Genomic DNA, 18,029 nt, shown 5'->3' on the forward strand with positions numbered 1-18,029 from the left:
CATCACAACCGAGCACCTGAAATGGGATTGGTCTGAAGCGAGATGGGCAGCAAGTGCAAAATACACACTGGGTATCAAAGACTAAGCACAGGTAAAAGGATGTAAAATATCTCATTTTTTTATGCTTACAAATTATTCTTTAACCTTTTTAATAAAGTATATTGTGAATATACACAAAAAAGTACATGTCTAAATGGACCTATCAAAAGTATATCCACATTACCATAACACTGTAAAGAAATAAAGCATTGCCAGCATCCTAGAGGTTTCCTTGTACACTCTCCAAAAGTATAAGCTAGCTAGCCTGATTTCTAACACCATAAATGAATTTTGTCTGGTGACCTTGGTATGAATGTGATTATACAATATATTCTTTTTTGTCTGTGTGATTCATCTAGCTAAACCATGTATATCTGTAGTTCATTTTCATTGAGACTTAAGAGTCCATGATGACTCTATCACAGTTATTCATTCTCTTGTTGGGTCATTTCTGTTGTCTCCAGGTGTTGGCTATTATAAATACTGCTTCTAAGGACTTCCACCAAGATGGAGGCATAGGTGGAAACACTGAGCCTTCTCCCACAACCGAGTTTGACTACAACAAAGGTTTGGAGAACAAAGACACAGCCAAAGAAGAGAAAATTGAATTATATGGATGTCTGACAACAACTAATCATTCATCCAGGACGGTAAGAGGGGCGGAGCCAGCAGCAGAGCAGGGTTGGGCAGGAAAGATCCCCAGACCTAGGCACGCAAGTAGCCCGGACCCAGTCAGGGTGTGGGGCAGAATGACCGTGGTCACACATTCTCGCACAGTGAGACAGACCACACAGGCCCCAGGGGGCGAGGGCTTACTGCGGTGGCACACTCTCGTGCAGTGGGACGAAACGTGCGGGCCCAGGTGACGGTGGCAGCTGCAGCACCGGCCACCTGTGGGGGCCGCGGCGGGAGGCGGCAGATAGCACGCCATTGTTCCTCTTTGACCCCATCCCCACATACAACGTCACAACCGAGCAACTGAGTTGCCCTGCTCTGGTGAACACCTAGGGCTCCGATCCTGCTTTGTAACAGGCACAAACAGCCCAAAAGATGGCACAAGAAGAACTCAAAGTCCCAGAGCCGATAACTCTAAGCAACCAAGACATTGCCGGCCTCTCAGAAGCACAGTTCAAGACACTGTTTATCAGGATGCTCACAGAACTGGTTGATTATAGTCACAAATTAGAGGAACATATGAAGGCTAAACTAATTGAAATGAAGGGAGATGCACAGGAAACCAATAGTGATGGAAAGGAAACTGGGACTCAAATCAATGGAATGGACCAGAAGGAAGAACAAAACATCCCACCAGAAAGGAATGAAGAAATGAGAATTCAAAAAAATGAGGAGAGGCTTAGGAACCTCCAGGACATCTTTAAACGTTCCAACATCCGGATTATAGGGGTACCAGAAGGGGGAAAGAAACAGCCACGAGTGGAAAACTTATTTGAACAAATAATAAAGGAGAACTTCCCCAGTCTGGCAAAGGAAATAGACTTCCAGGAAATCCAGGAAGCTCAGAGAGTGCCAAAGAAGTTGGACCCAAGAAGGAACACACCAAGGCACATCATAATTACATTAGCCAAGACTAAAATGAAGGAGAGAATCCTAGAAGCAGCAAGGGATAAGGGGACAGTCACCTACAAAGGAGTACCCATCAGACTGTCAGCGGATTTCTCAAAAGAGACCTTACAGGCAAGAAGGGGCTGGAAAGAAGTATTCCAAATCATGAAATCCAAAGACCTACAGCCAAGATTGCTTTATCCAGCAAAACTTTCATTTAGAATGGAAGGACAGATAAAGTGAGAACAGATAAGGTCAAGTTCAAGGAGTTCATCATCACCAAGCCCTTATTATATGAAATGCTAAAGGGACTTATATCAGAAAAAGAAGATGAAAAATATTAACAGTGAAAGGACAGCAAACTTACAGTTATTAACAACCACACCTAAAATGAAAGCAAACCAAGAGGACAGCTAGATCAGGAGTGGAACCAGAGAAATGAAGAACACATGGAGGGTTAGCAACAGGGGAGTGGGAGGAGGAGAAGGGGGGAGAAGATACAGAAAATAGCATAGACAGTAGGTAGAAAGTAGATTGGGGGGAGGGCAAGAATAGTGGGGGAAATATAGAGTCTAAAGAACTTGAGACACGTGGTTATAAACTAAGGTGGGAAGAATGATGGGGGAGGGAGTGTGTGGGTGGAGGGGAATGAAGGGGGGGAATAGAACAACTGTAATGGTATAATCAATAAAATATATTTAAAAAAATAAATAAATACTGCTTCTATGAATGTTTTTGTTTTTAATTATTATTTTTCTTTGTTATATTTTTCCATTTTTAATTTTAATTATTTTTATCTAAATTATATTTTTCCCATTATCATTCAGTCCCCTTATGCTCCCATCCCCCTTCCATGAATGCTTTTATACATGTATTTTTTAGCTGGATATTAAGTTACACATTTTTAACTTCAGTACAAAATGTCCATGTTTTCCAATAAAGTTCTACCAACTGACACTCCTGCGAGCGATGAATGAGCATTCCGGTTGTGCCACAGCTTCACCAACATTTGATGTCACCAGTCACCTCTCATTTTAGCAAATACGGTGAGTGTGCTGTCAAACATTATGTGCTGGACGGTTCAATCATCAGTCTATTGACACGGGGAATGACGTGGCTCCTGGCTAAAGTCCGCCAAAAGTAAAGTGGTGTGAGTGAGATCTGGGAGGCGGAAGTGAGGCCCTGGGCATTCCACTGCGACCGTTTCCTCTGGTCAGAGGCAGTGAAAGGAGGACGCAGAGGCGCAGGAGCACTCCCCTTTGTCTTCACTCTTCCTCACTCTGTGCTCAGCTCTCCTTTCCCTGTGGTTTCAATTTGCACTGACATAATAATTTTCAAAATTAAGCATATTTTTACATGTTTTTTTGGACATTTGTATATTGTCCTCTGTAAAGTGCCTATTTAGGTCTCTTGTCTGTTTTCTACTGATTGTGTTTTTTTAAATTGAATTTTAAGAATTCCTCTCATTTTTAACACATATGTATTATCTTCTGTTCATAAGGTCACACAACCGTCAATCATGCATACAAACACACACAATTTATAAAGAGGAAAAAACTACTTATTAATAAGGTATGCAGACTATTTGGCAGAAAACTTTTTCAAAATATGGGGTTAGTTAAGAGAACGTTTAAAAGAGAGGTTTTGTTGGGGACCGCTCTGCCTGGTTTCAGGAATTGTAACTGCCTCCCATGGCTAAGGATGAGCGAGTGACCTCTGGAATGAGAGCCACAAAGGCTTGACTCTGGTAGCAAATGCTGCCTCAGTTTCCTCTCCCTGCCCCCAAAGCATGGTTGGAAGTCAGAGACGTGTAAGACTCCTCACAGCTAGGGGCAACCTAAGCCAGACTCAATCACTTGGGAGGCCTTCATGGAAGGACTCGGGGCAGGGGAGCGGGTGGCGGTGCGGCAACAAAGAGTGAGCAATAGACCCTTGCTCCCTGGCTATGTGACATAGCCCGAGTCCCCATGTCCTCTGGGAGAAGATCTTCCTGGCTCTAATCCCCTTAAGCCTGAAAACCTGATGGGGAGGTAGTGTAGCTTCTTGTCTTGCTAGAGCAGATCTTGGGGGGAAATTTGACATAAGAAAGAATTCCTAAAAAATCCTGTGAAATCTGCTCTGCTAAGAGTGCTTTCATTCATACATTAAGGGTCCAAGCAGGAACCTAAAGTTTCTGCAAACCCCCTTCCTGACAGACTCTGACTCAGACTAAGCCCTCAGATTTCTTTGAAATGTTACCAACTGTTTGATCCTTGCCACTCTGTATTCCTGTGTATTACAACCCAATAAAAGCCCCTGGAGGATAGGGCTCCTTGCCATTTTCCTGAGAAACTGGCCACCTCTCCAGGCCTTTTTCCTCTGAGAAACTGGCCACCTCTCCTCCCAAGCAAATCATGTCTTGGTAGTGTTTACTTTCATCTGTGGTGGACAGAGGGACTTGAGGGCAAAGTCGCCCCCACAAGGTTTGATGCCCTGGATGGTGTGGCTCAGTGGATTGAAAGCCAGACTATGAACTGAAAGGCTGCCGGTTCAATTCCCAGTTAGGGCACATGACTGGGTTTCAGGGGTGCCTCTCGGGTCCCCAGCAGGGGGCATGCGAGAGGCAACCACACATTGATGTTTCTCTCTCTCTCTTCCTCTCTTGCCCTCTCTCTAAAAATAAATAAATAAAATCTTAAAAAAAAATAAAGACAGCTTTGAGCATTAGAAAGATTAGAAAACACTGCTCTATTTCATTTAAGAGTAGTCCTCTATAATTGATGAGTTTCAAACAAGGGTAGCTAATATAATAAGAAAGAACATTAGGCTATCCACATTACAATTTTGTTGATAAAAATTCTTCTCTTAAAGAATTCATATCCACACAACAACCCCCTTCCCCTGCCCTATAAAAAGTCTTATATCATGTGAATATATGTTTTAAGCTGTTTGTGCTTATAGTCAATACATTTTGTGTATCATTTGGTAGTAGAAACATTAGAAAACAGTTTAATTTATATAATATGTAAAGTTTACAGCTGTAAACATGCTCTATCAGTTTCTAATGTCTCATCAAAGAGGAAGATCCTTTTTTCTTTCTACCTCAGCTAGTTTTACTGAAAGAAAATAAATGCTACATGTCTGCCTAACATCAGCCACCACAAAACTTCTATATGTTATTCTTATGTTATTTGAATCCATTGACTCAGAATGCTACTTCTCTTATTAACTTTATATAAATTAACTCTCTGGAAATACCAACATTGCTCTGAAATATCACTGTTAAATGGAGAAGGAATAATAAAAACTGAAATAGAAGTGCTTTTTAGTTCTTCATTAGCCTTGAACCAGTTTTTGGTATAATCCTGAATCATGTATACAAATTTTATAATTTTAAAACTGAGATGGGGTTCTTGTCTTCTCTTTCAGAAGTCTGGCATGGGAAGAACAATTAACGGGGAGGCCTGTGTTCACGCTCCTCTCAGGAACCAAGTAACTAGCTCTAGGTGTGTGAGGTGCAACCCACTTTCTATCTGCCTTGAATCTAAAATGAGGGGTTATAATGACCTCTACAATCTACCGTTATAACAATAACATTCAGAGCTACCCTAGTACCACGTGCTAGGTCTATGCTAAGTACTGTACATATAACTATCTCACTTAACTATCACAATGACCTATTGGCAGGTCATAAAACACTAAAGCTAGATTATTTGTTCAAGGTCCCAAATTAGTAAATAACAGTCAAAATTCAAACTAGCTGAGTCACTGGTTTGTATGTGGAAGTCACCAAACAAGATGACAAGTGGACTAGACAATTTTGTTTATGGAACTAGATGACCTGACAATTGATGAGTCAATACATTTCAGTCGGGGATTTAACATAGTGACTAAGAGCACAGTTATAAGGGAAGGCCCAACGTGAACCATCTTTACTACTCACTGATACAGGTGAGCCTTAGAATTCACTCCCTTCTCCCAGCCATGGACTCTCCCTCTCTTTAACACCCTCATTATACCTTCCTTGACTATCGGCAGAACCTCTGGCCCCTCTTCTCCTCCCCATTTTTAATCCACCAGTTTCCTGTCTTCACTTGTTCGGCTTTACAATCGGAACCCCAGTGGTAATCAAGTTTAATGGAGACACCACTCGTCCCCTGGATTCCCTCATCCTGTGACATGCCATGATGTCCACAGGATGATCCACAAACAGCAAGGAGGAATGTGGGCTCTAGAAAGCAGACGGCTTATGATAGGAGCCCAGAGGCCCACTAAACAGATGGATGAATTATTTAATCAGAAGTGAATTATTTAATCTCTGTACTACAGTTCCCTCATCTGCAAAATGGGGAAAACAATGTTACCTAATTTGCAGGCTTGTTGTGATGGTCAGAGCAGTTTAATTCATGTGAATCATACAAAACAACATTCTAGTTTAAAGCAGCCATCTTCAGTCTCTGAGATGTAACTATGGCTGAGATGAAGAATACTACCCACCCACTCTTACAAACATTATCACTAAGAAAAGTCAGTTTTTGAAATGGAAATATCAACTGTGAAGAAGAAAGCTGCATGTAATATGTCATGTGCAAACTAGTTAATATGTATACCTGGAAAAAATTCAAACAGTATTTTTACAAGGCCTTTAAAGCCAATAATGAAAGGTTCCTTAAATACATCAGAAGTATTCAACTTCCCAGAGAATTCAGTGAGACTACTTGATGATTACAAGGAAAACTATGCTTTAGGATGAAAAGGAGAGAATAAATGTGTCATTTGCCTCTATTTTCACATAAGATTACCTATTTCTAAATCGTTTTTTAAGGCAGGCAGGCTTGAGGTATTAACTAAGTTCTGACTGGGGGTACAACAGACACTAGATGCAGAGACAGCTCCAAGACCAATATTGAACACATGAGCTATGAAAGCATGCAAGGGCGAGAGTGTACAACTCCTGGTCCAAACAGATAACCTACAGCCATAAATGGTTACTCTGCCAGAAAAATAATAAATCACAATTCTGATCCTCATCACTAAGAGCAACTCGTAGGGTCTTTGGTAGCACAAATAAAAAATGGAAAGAAAACATTGATAAGAATCACCTATTTTAGGTTCTAAGATTACCTAATTTTTCTTGGAAGACAATATAATCATCAACCCTTACACATAAATGCTACATGTTCAAGACCACAGTATGATTTTCTGTTTCTTTCCTTTTTGTTTTTAGCCAGCAGGAAAAGTAAACCACAAGAAAAGCAAAATTTCTAACTCTCTTTTATAAACAAATAACTATTTGCAAGGCTAAAATACTTATAGATTTGTCAGCATTGTTATAAGGGAAAAAACAGTTCAGTAAACAGCATTAGGCTTTAATACATTGGGTCAGCAAAAGTAGATTTACAATTGTGAATGTGCAAAAAGTTTCTTCTTATATTACTTATTAATTATGGTGCTATTTTCCACACGAGCAGCTGTAAACGCCCTTTTGGCCCACCCTGTATTTGCTGCCCAGTCAACTGCAGCACAGACAGTAGTTGTTCACCAAAACAACCCGCGGTCTCATCCTCCTCAGCACATGGCTAGTCCTCATTTCTCCGGCTCCTTGAAGATTGTGGTGTGCGGTCATGTGACTGAGTTTTAGTGGCATGTGAGTAGGAGTATGTGCATCACCACCAGGCCTGGTCCATAAAAATCTGCCACGTACACGCTGCTGTGCTATCATTCTGTGCTGCTTGTTTCAAATGAACGGGGTTCCAAGGTTGGCCTTGACGTCACATTTTAAGATGGCAGAGGCTCCAAACGGCCTAAGTGATTTTATGGAAGAAACCACCCTGCTCACCCACTCCTCTTCTGGTACTGTTACCTGAGCAAGAAATAAACTTCTATTGCATTCGCATCACTCCATATTTTGAGATCCATTTGCAATAGCAATTAGCCCACATTAAATAATGCATATTTTAAATAATGCAGAATTTTACATTCTAATGATGTGAGAATTTTACGTCTCACATCAGCTCTCTGAGGGAAATATTGCCCACAATGAACGAGAACACTGAGTCAGAGTCACTTGTCCAGGCCATACGACTACACAGTGACAGATCTGGGGTCTGAACGCCATCATGCAGGCTCCTTAGCTTACCCCTTGTTACTACTATGTAAAAATGCTTCTGTAAGCAGTACCTTATTGCATCAAAATCATTAAAAATTTTCTAACATAATTTAATTTAAAATTGGAAGAGGTTATATATATTTAAAGAATACAGCTCTCTAAGTGGCAAAAATATGTGTATACGAGGATACAGATATACGGGTAAATAATAAATCTGGTTCTGTGAGAAGAGATGGTCAGGTGTATCTTATTCTGTGAATGGTATTAAAAAGGCCAACATCGAAGCATGTTCTCTACCATTCTCTTCCTTGCCAAACAGTTTTAAATCACAACCCTTACAGAAGAAGGACAAGGATTTGTGACTGGTAATTTAACCTCTAATTTCTAGCTCACTGTTATCCTGATTAGAGAAAAAACAACAGCCCCTAGAACCTGGAAGATTTATTAGGGGCAGCGTAATTCACAATCCCTTTCATTTTGGGCTCTTTTTTTCTAACCATCCTGTCCTATGTAATCAATTGTCAAGCCTGTCCATCCTTCCTTTGAAATGTCAATTACATTCACTCTCCTTTCCATTTTCATAGCTATTTTTCTACATCAGACTCTTGCTGTCTATCACCTACACCAGAGCTTTTCCAATTTATTAAAACTGTCTGATGGTAAGAGAAATGTTTTACATTTTGATCCAATACAAACATATACATGTATGTGTTTATATTTGAAAACAAATCTTTATAAAATAATACTTTTTCTTCCTAAGAGCAATTTACCCTGATATTGTTTTAAAACTTTAGTTGTATCTCTCACCGTGCTGACCTCAGGACTCGCAGTGGGTCACCCAGCCTGCAGTGTGAATGACTCTCACTACTGAAAGTGCTTCCCTACTACTTGCACACTCTCCCGGCTCCTGTCTTTTCTACCAATATCCAGTAGGTTAAATCAATTTAAAGCTCTATTCTAATTTTCTCTATGTGCTATCCAACACTCTTTATGGACTCCTCTAAAAATCTGAAGAAGATGATCCAAATTCCTAGCCTACTCCAGTGTTTAAGTCTCAACCAAACACGGGCCTAACAGAGAGACACCCAAACACATTACTCCAACTAGAGACAAACTGACTGAACACAACTTGGAGTTTGCTGATTCATTTCAGACTAAATTCTGACCTCCCTTATCCCCCAATACGCCTATGAAAACTGCACTCACTCATTCACCCAGTACATATTTGGGGAGCAGCTATATATTCTAGATACAGGGGAAGGAGAGTGGTCCCTGCAGTCACAGAGCTGACAGTAAGGAGGACACTATAAATGTGAATGCACTGACGAGTGTGACATGGTTACAGTGGGGAAATAGAGTGTTGCTGGATCACTGTAAGACCTTGCCTAGCTAACAGGGTCAGGGCAGATCTCCCAGATTAAAAAGACATTTAATCTAAGCACCAAAGGATGAAAAGGAGCTACCAGTTAAAAAGTGAGGGTAAAGATTTCTGAGGTGGGGAAACAGCATGCTGAGGGAAGTACGGAGAGAAACTGTTTGGAAATCACAAAGAGGTGGGGACAACCAGGTTGGCCATGGTGGAGAGAATGCGAGGCAGAGCGGCCCATGGCCTGGGCATTAAGGGAACGGTGGATTGTGGATGGCAGCATATCCCAGGTCAAATGTCAGCACAGTAAGAATTTACCGTTTGCCTGCTACATGCCAGGAACGGGGCATTTAAGGATATTTAAGGCATGTTTTCTGGCCCCCCAGGAACTCACATTCTTCAGTGGAGACTGACAGGCAAACCTGGAGTGAGATAAGAGTCAAACTAGATATATGCTCAAGTAGTTCAGAGCAAGAATTATTAACCCTTTTTGGCAGTTTGGAAAAAATTTCCTAGAAGAAGTAATGCCTGAGCAGGAACATGAAAAATGAGTATGAGTTCCCAAGCTGACAATGGCTTACCAGGTGAGGGACCAGCGCGTACAAAATCACAAGGCCATGAAAAAGAAATCATGGCTTTCCCATGAAAGAGCTCCCTGACAGCCCAGAGAAGAAAGTATTCTCAAGTCCCTCAGAATTTAGGGCCTCTGCACCACAATGAAGTCGGCGTACAGGATGATAAGGTACTTGAAAGAAAAGGCTTCATCCTCCTCATTTAAAAAAAATCACCAATGGAGATTATCACAGTACTTAGCTTAGAGAAGGCACTATCATTAAATACATATATATAGAATAAAAAACTATTTATTGAATTAAAATTAAGTAAGTGGTCCTTTATATACAGGTGGAATAACAGGAAATATACTTGAATATGCTTTTCAAGAGCTGGGAAGGAGATTACCTAACAAGGAAGGGCTGGGCAGTGAAATCCCTCTGACTTTAAAAGTTTAAATGATAGGAAAAGGCTTCATCGAACTGAGGTGCCTGGGCCTTCCAAGTAAAAGAAGGCAACAAAAATGGGTGAGAATGACACAACATACAGTGTACTCACAATTAAAAATGTGTAAGATTGAACATTTGTATTAGTTTTTCAAAAACAGTCTAATCTATAAATACTGAGATAATAAGGATTTGGGACAGTTGATATCATTCAAGCAGAGAAAAGAAAATTTTATAGTTCATCTCTTCTCCTTCCCTTATCTGAGCCTTGAGTTTTGAGAAACCATTTAAATTAACTTCAAAATGTTCTTATAGACTTTAGTAAACTCTGTCCAAACCAATGAATTCTGATGATGTCACTGTTTCCATGGTAACTAATGCACTTCAAAAGGAAAAAAAATACAGAGCAAAACTAACAACCAGGAAAAAGTGGAATAAAGTGGTATAAACAAAGCATAACATTTCTCCTTGGCATTTGTGGAACACTTTCTAATTTCAAATGCTTTACCATTACTTAGACTCCAAGGCTCCTAAGTGCCAGAAGGATCTGAGGTTAGCGAGTCCACCCCCCCCCCCTTCACAGCTGGGATTCCCTATACGATGCGGCTGTTCCAGGGCTGTCCAACTGCTTACAGAGGCCACTGCCTAACACAGAGCTAGGCAATGAGCTCTGTGTGAGCAGGAAAGTTCTCAGTCTCAATTGCAAAGATTACTGAGCACCTATTTTGTTATGCAGGTTTAAGAGATGATTAAGACATTCTACATTCTTTAAAAATTTTTGCTATTCATAAAGCAAATAATTAAAAGACAGTGGTGAAAAAAGAGCTGCCCAATAAAGGTACAGGACAATGTAAAAAAACACACAACTTGGAGGGATTATGCATTTCTGATGACTTTCCTTTCCACGCCACTTCAGCCCCACATATCTGTGACCAACCATGTGGACCTTCTCAGGATCCAGGATGGCTCCAGCTCTGAAACTTAAACTCCAGCATGAACTTTCTGATCACAAACAACTCTTACAGTTCTGAACTAATCCTGCATGAGTCCTATGAGCCTTATGCAGCCTAAGGTCCTTCCGCTGGAGTAATTCTTCATGCTATTTCCTTGCTGACATCCTCAACTTCAGTGGCACTCACTTAGCAACAGCCTAACCTGGACTTAGTGGCCATCCATCCCTCTTCCCCACTGTTATGTTCCATAAGGATTATCTGTCTCACTTTCTGTCCTGCAGTCTAGAGATGATTGTCAGAACTATTATGAGATTATTTGCCTCTTTATTTACAGAGCAGTAAGTATTAGATGCTGCTGATAAGTGAAAATAACTTAAGGACCGAAAGTTACATTTGCTGACTTTGGCAACAAAGGTCATTTAGATTCCCGACTAGTGACCGACAAAGTGCTTGTGGGACCTGCCCCACAGCCACAGTTGCCTCAAGTGACAGCACCAGTTGAAATAATCTCTTGATAATTTACCAGGGAAAATAACAAATAGCTCTTGCTTCTGGTCTTTTGAAACTTTTCCCTCACAGATTTCCTGATGCTTGTGAGTGAGTCGGACATAAGCCTCCACCCTTATCTTAAAGAATGAGCAGTTAAGCATTCACTTACATGCTGATAGCATGACTGTCACCCTGACCTTGAAGTGGCAGTAACAGACCACTGGCCCTGTCATGTAATTTCTGCCCAAAGGATTATGGATTATTTGGTCTCATAATTTTTGGTAGATAACCCTCTCTCTAACTTTCTGCTGATTTATATTTTAAAATCCCACATAAGTAACATTATTTAATTATCGGAGGGCATTACTTATATCTGTTTATCTTGGAGGACAAAATAGGAAGTCACATTGCTCAAACTAAATGCTTCACTCAAAGAGTTTTCTGCTGTAGGTGGACATTTGGTTACTATTGCTTTATAATTTTTCAAAGCTACAACTCACAATATAGAACACCATCTTGGGGGTTTTATCATCCATTTATTCACATGTAAAAGCTGTGCCTGAAATACTTTCTGACCACAATGTTAGCCCTGCTAGTGAGAACACCTTCAGATCACCTAAAAGGTAAGCAGACAGACATCATCCTTATCAGGCTCCTCAATTTTTCTAAGAGCATGTTGACCCAATCTAGAGCTCCACCCATGGCTTGTAAGTGCAGACAGCTCTGTACTAATTGGCAAGTGAGGAGAGGCAACTGTCAAAGAGGATCATCTCAACTCCACTACTGTACTATCTGATACTTCTCAGAAGCTCTCCTGAGAGAAACACACTTATGAAAGCTTCCCTGAGAGTCTATTCATTCTACCACATCCCTGGATCTTATGCCACATCACTGAATAATTTAATAAAACAAAGACAAAGTGAACATACAGTTGGGTGGGCAGGGAGGGAGAGGAGAGAAAATTATGAAACCCCTGAAGTTAATCCGTGGACTGAAGTCTAAAAGGCTGGGCTCTATAAACCCTAAAATCTGTCTCTGAATTAAGTAAGGCCAGGAGAGAGCCACATAGATGAAAGCATCACGTTGGCTTTGTTTTGAAATGCTTTTATACACTGTCCACTTGCACAGCCCACCTGCTTTTGCTGAGGCACACTAGGAGGAAGAATCTCTATTTATGGTGAAGAAGGCGATGAGATTGTGTTCACAGCTACAGGATTTCTTTTTTCTGGGAATCCAGGGGAGGGGTCTACCTCTCTAGTCTCAGCTCTGCTTCTCTTGAGCATCAACCTCTTCTTTAACCTCATGGAAATGGACAGTTTTATAATACTCTCATCTTTCTTTCCCTGTGGCTGCTAAAAATTAATGCCCTCCTTCTAGCATGTATTTAAGTCCCTTAATGACATGTGATTTGTTTATAGATTTCACTTCTGACTCCACTTGATTTAATTGTCCTGTGCCTTATTTTCATTCTATCATTATTTTTAACTTGTTCTCCTTTGCCATGTTGTATAGAAAATACCTTTTACAAGATGGTGAGCTATAAGTGAGTTAAACTGTAGGAGACAGAAGGAAAGCAGACATCTTTCTATCTGTGTTCCCACTGGTTATCTATTCAAGTATATCCACCTAAATAATTTCCTAGAATACCATTGTTGTTTATTTAGTTTTTGGAGGGGGTGGTCAATGAGAATGCAAGTATTTGAGAGAGGCAGCACTTATTCAGAAAACTCATACTGGAAGGATATTTTAAAACATTTCTTTTTAAACATTTTCATTTATTGGTTTGAGAGAAAGAGAGAGAGAAGAATGGGGGGTGGAGAGAAACACAGAAAGAGAGGGAGAGACATCACTTTGTTGTTCCACTTATTTATGCAGCCATTAGTTGCTTCTTGTATGTGGCCTGATGGGAGATTGAACCCACAACCTTGGCACATCTGAGCGATGCTCTAGCCATCTGAGCTACCCAGCCAGGGCTAGAATTCTTCTTGACTAATATAATGTGTATATGTGTTTGCCCCTAAATGTATGTTTTTAAAGTAACCATAAGATGAAGTAGGGTTTTCATATAGACTTCTGCACAGAACTAAATTAAAACTTGGATTGTATTTTTCAGTGACTTCCTTCTCCAGTTAGAAGTGTTTTATATTTTTGCAACAGTGAGGCATAAATGCTTACAGGCACATGGACTTTTCGAAACATCTCAGCACCCTTGCGTGCATCCATCAGTGCAATGTCCTGAGGTGTGGAGACAATCACAGCACCTAACAAAAAGAAAACAAAAGAAAACGAAATTGTGTTATCATTTAATTATTTATGGAGAAATTACTTCCAAAATTATATTGCTTACATACAAAAAAAGTCTACTACAGTAACTTTATGTAATTTGTATAAATTTTGCATATATGTATGGGGAAGTTGAGGAAATATCTATCTTTCTCTTGTCTATATTTGACTCCTCACTTCTAATATTACAACTGACTAACCAGTGATTCAAGATCACAGATATATCATCAGAGCCTCCACCCCATTCAGACATGCTGTTTGGAAGATATACATCCTGGCTTATTTCCAAGAAGCGAGTAGTCTACTTAGGAAGACAAAAAAATTAAGCATTATAACACAATATGCTAAGCATTACAACAGAGGTAGCCTAAGGTGTTATGGAGTTCTAAAGGAGGAATAAAGAAAAATAACTGCAATCCAAAGTAATAGAAAACTGTACTTGATAAATAATCAAATAAACTTTAAAAAAATGGCAGAGGAGTAAGTGGCAGCTACACTAACCTCCTCCCAGGACCAATCTGGAATTACAACTAAATTGTAGAGAAGTCACTGGAATTACAACTAAATTGTAAAGAATTGTACTGAATGACCAACTGAACACTAGCTGGAGAGAAGCCTCATAACCAAGGACAGACAGAAGAAAACACTTCATCTCGATGAGACTGGTAGGCAGTGTCACTGGCATGAGACAGATAGCCAGGCTCCCACAGGAAGCAGCTAAAGTCCTGGAGGGATATTTCAGTGGCCAGAGGCTTCCCCTTGAGAAGTAAAGGGTCTAATCTGGGCTCCCCAGCTGACATTACCAGGGCTGCAAAGGAACCCAGATAACATCCAGCTGTGGAAAGTATCACGGTTTCTATCTGCCAGGGAAAGATGGCTGGAGATGCAGAAAACCTATTAAAGGGCCAATGCACAAAGTTTCCTTTGCAGGTACTTACCCTGGGCTCCATCAGAGGGAGGGCAGAGTAGACTAGAGATGCTCGAGGAGAGTCTGGGGTATGTGGCTCTGGGGAGAGAACTGAAGGAACAGCCAAGGATCCCTGTGCTGAGTCAATCCCAATAACTACAGGAGCCACCTCTCTCAGGCAGACCATTCCTCTCAAATGGCAACAGCTGGAGGGGAAGCAATAGCCCCTCCCACAGAACTACTATGCCCCACTGTGTGTTGCTCAAGCCAGGCTGCTGATCACAGCTTGATTAGTTTAGCAACTGATCAATTTCAATAGCTGATTAGGTTAACAACTAAGGTGAAAAATGCAAAGAAGCAGCCAAAATGAGAAGGCAAAGAAACAGGCCCCAAACGAACAAGAGAATTCTCCAGAAGAAAAACTAGACAAAATGGAGGCAAGCAATTTATCAGATGGAGTTTAGAGTAATGATTATAAGGATACTCAACAGCATAAAAAAGACATGGAAATCATAAAAAAAGAATGAGTCAGAAATTAAGATCGCAATATCTGAAATAAATAATACACTGGAAAGAGTAAACAGTAGGTTAGAAGAAGCAGAGGACCAAATCACTGATTTGGAAAACAAGGTAGAATAAAACATCCAGGCGGAGCAGCAAAAAGAAAAAGGAATTTAAAAAACTGAGGAGAGCTTAAGAAGCATTTCAGACAACATGAAACATAACAACATCTGCATCATGGGAATACCAGAAGGAGAAGAGAGTGAGCAAGGGATCGAGGACCTGTTGAAAAAACAATGACCAAAAACTTCCCTAATCTGGTGATGGAAAGAGACACACAAGTCCAGGAGGCTCAGAGAGTCCCAAACGAGTTGGACCCAAAGAGGCCTACACTGAGATACAACATAATTAAAATGACAAGGTTTAAAGACAAGGAGAGAATCCTAAAATCTGCAAGAGAAAAGGAGAGAGTCATTTACAAGGGAGCACCAATTAAATTGGAATCTGATTACTCAAAAGAATCATTTTAGGCCAGAAGGAAGTGGCATGAAATATTCAAGGTGATGAGAAGCAAGGACCTACAACCAAGGCTACTTTACCCAGAAAGGCTATCATCTGAAATGGAAGGAGAAAAGAGTTTCCCAGACATGAAAAAGCTAAAGGAGTTTGTTAACACAAAACTTGTAGTGCAACAAAAGTCAAAGGGATTGCTTTAAGAAGATAAAGAAAAAGAGAAAGAAAAAAAAGAGAAAAGTCTATCAATAAAATGGCATTCAATACATCTCTATCAATATTCACTTTAAATGTAAATGCTTACATGCTCCAACCCAAAGACAGAGAGTAGCTGAATGGATGAGAAAAAAGGCCCATATATATGCTGCCTCCAAGAGATTCACTTTAGATTGAAAGATACACACAGAGTAAAAGCAAAGAGATGGAAAAGGATATTTCATGTAAATGGAAAGAAAAATAAAGCTGGACTAGCAGTACTTAAATCTGAAAAAAACACTTAGACTTTAAAACCAAGGCTATAATAAGAGACAAAGGATGCTACATAATGATAAAGGGTACAATGCAACAAGAGTAAACATTTATGAGCAACACTAGTAAACATTTATGCATTCAACATAGGAGCACCTAATACATAAAGCAAATCTTGATGACATAAAGGGAGAGAGCAACAAAAATACAGTCATAAAAGGGGATTTTCACAGCCCTTTAACTTCAATGGATCAATCTTATAGACAGAAAATCAACAAGGAGACAATGGTCTTAAACAACACAGTAAGTCAAATGGATGTAAGTGATATCTTTAGAGCATTTCACCCCAAAGCAGAATATACATACTTTTCAAGTGAACATGGAATGTTTTCTAGGATAGACCACATGTTTGGACAGACAACAAGTCATAACAAATTTAGGAAGACTGAAATCATATCAAGAATCTTCACTGACCACAATGCTATGAAACTAGAAATCAATCACAAGAGGAACACTGAAAAACACGGAAGCTGAATAACATGTTATTGAAAAATGAATGGGTCAACAACAAGATCAAGGAATAAATCAAAAATGCCTTGAAACAAATGAAAATGAGGACAAGACAATCCTAAACCTGTGGGACACTGGGAAAGAAATGCTAAGAGGGAAATCTATATAGCGTTGAGGCTTATTTAAACACACACACACAAGAAAAAGCTCAAATAAACAATCTAACTTCACACTCAAAGGAACTTGAAAAAGAACAACACATAAAGCACAAAGTGAGTAGAAGCAAGGAAATAGTTAAGATCAGAGCAGAAATAAATGAAATAGAGTCTAAAAAAATGACACAAAACAGCAACAAATCCAAGAGCTGGTTCTTTAAATAGATAAACAAGATTGAGAAACCCTTAATTAGACTCATCAAGAAAGAGAGAAAGAGAGGATACCTAGATAAACAAAATCAGAAGTGAAAGAGGAGAAATAACAACTGATACCAATGAAATACAAAGGATTGTAAGAAAATATTATGAACAATGATATGCTAACAAACTGGACAACCTGGACAAAATGGATAAATTCCTAGACACATATAATCTTCTAAAAGTATATCAGGAAGAAACATGGAATTTGAAGAGACAGATTATACCTGGTGAAGATTATGCCTAGTGAAATTGAAGCAGTAATCAAAAAAGTCCAATAAACAAAAGCCCTGGTACAGATGGCTTCTAGGTGAATTTTACCAAACATTCCTAGAAAAACTAACAACTCTCCTTCTCAAATTAGTTCATACAATTCAAGTGAAGGAAAGGCTCCCAAACTCACTTTATGAGGCCAGTATTACCCTAATTCCAAAACCAGATAAAGGTACTACAAAGGAAGAAAAGTATAGGCCAATATCCCTGATGAACACAGACCCTAAATTCCTCAATAAAATATTCACAAACTGAATACAGCAATGCATCAAAAAGATCATACACCATGATCAAGTGGGATTCATTCCAGGAATGCAAGGTTGGTACAATATTTGCAAATCAATAAATGTGATTCACCATATGAAGAAAATGAAGGATAAAAACCATATATTCATATCAATAGATACAGAAAAAGCATTTGATAAAGTCCAGTACCCATTTTCATACAAAAACTGTCAGTAAAGTGGCATTAGAGGGAACATACCTAAACACAAAAGAGGCCATTTTTGACAAACCCGCTGCCAGCATCATACTACATGGACAACAACTACAAGCCTTCCCCTTGTGATCAGGAAGAAGACAGAGATGTCTGCTTTCACCTCTCTTATTCAACATAGCAGTGGAAGTTCTTGCTACAGCAGCCAGACAAGAAGAAGAAATAAAGC

At 39.7% G+C, this 18,029-nt stretch overlaps 1 protein-coding gene across 2 annotated transcripts in view; it reads right to left on the bottom strand.

Moving 5' to 3' along the window:
- Positions 1-18,029, bottom strand: part of NUBPL (NUBP iron-sulfur cluster assembly factor, mitochondrial) — a 253,234-nt gene that overhangs the window by 19,502 nt on the left and 215,703 nt on the right. For both annotated transcript variants that reach the window (XM_037050263.1, XM_037050264.1), the window contains one exon: positions 13,672-13,757. In XM_037050263.1, coding sequence (XP_036906158.1) covers positions 13,672-13,757 — 86 coding nt within the window. The remainder of the gene's footprint in view (positions 1-13,671; positions 13,758-18,029) is intronic.

Source organism: Sturnira hondurensis, unplaced genomic scaffold, assembly GCF_014824575.4.
Source record: "Sturnira hondurensis isolate 20B ecotype Veracruz unplaced genomic scaffold, ASM1482457v3 Scaffold0006655, whole genome shotgun sequence".
Classification (NCBI taxonomy): domain Eukaryota; kingdom Metazoa; phylum Chordata; class Mammalia; order Chiroptera; family Phyllostomidae; genus Sturnira; species Sturnira hondurensis.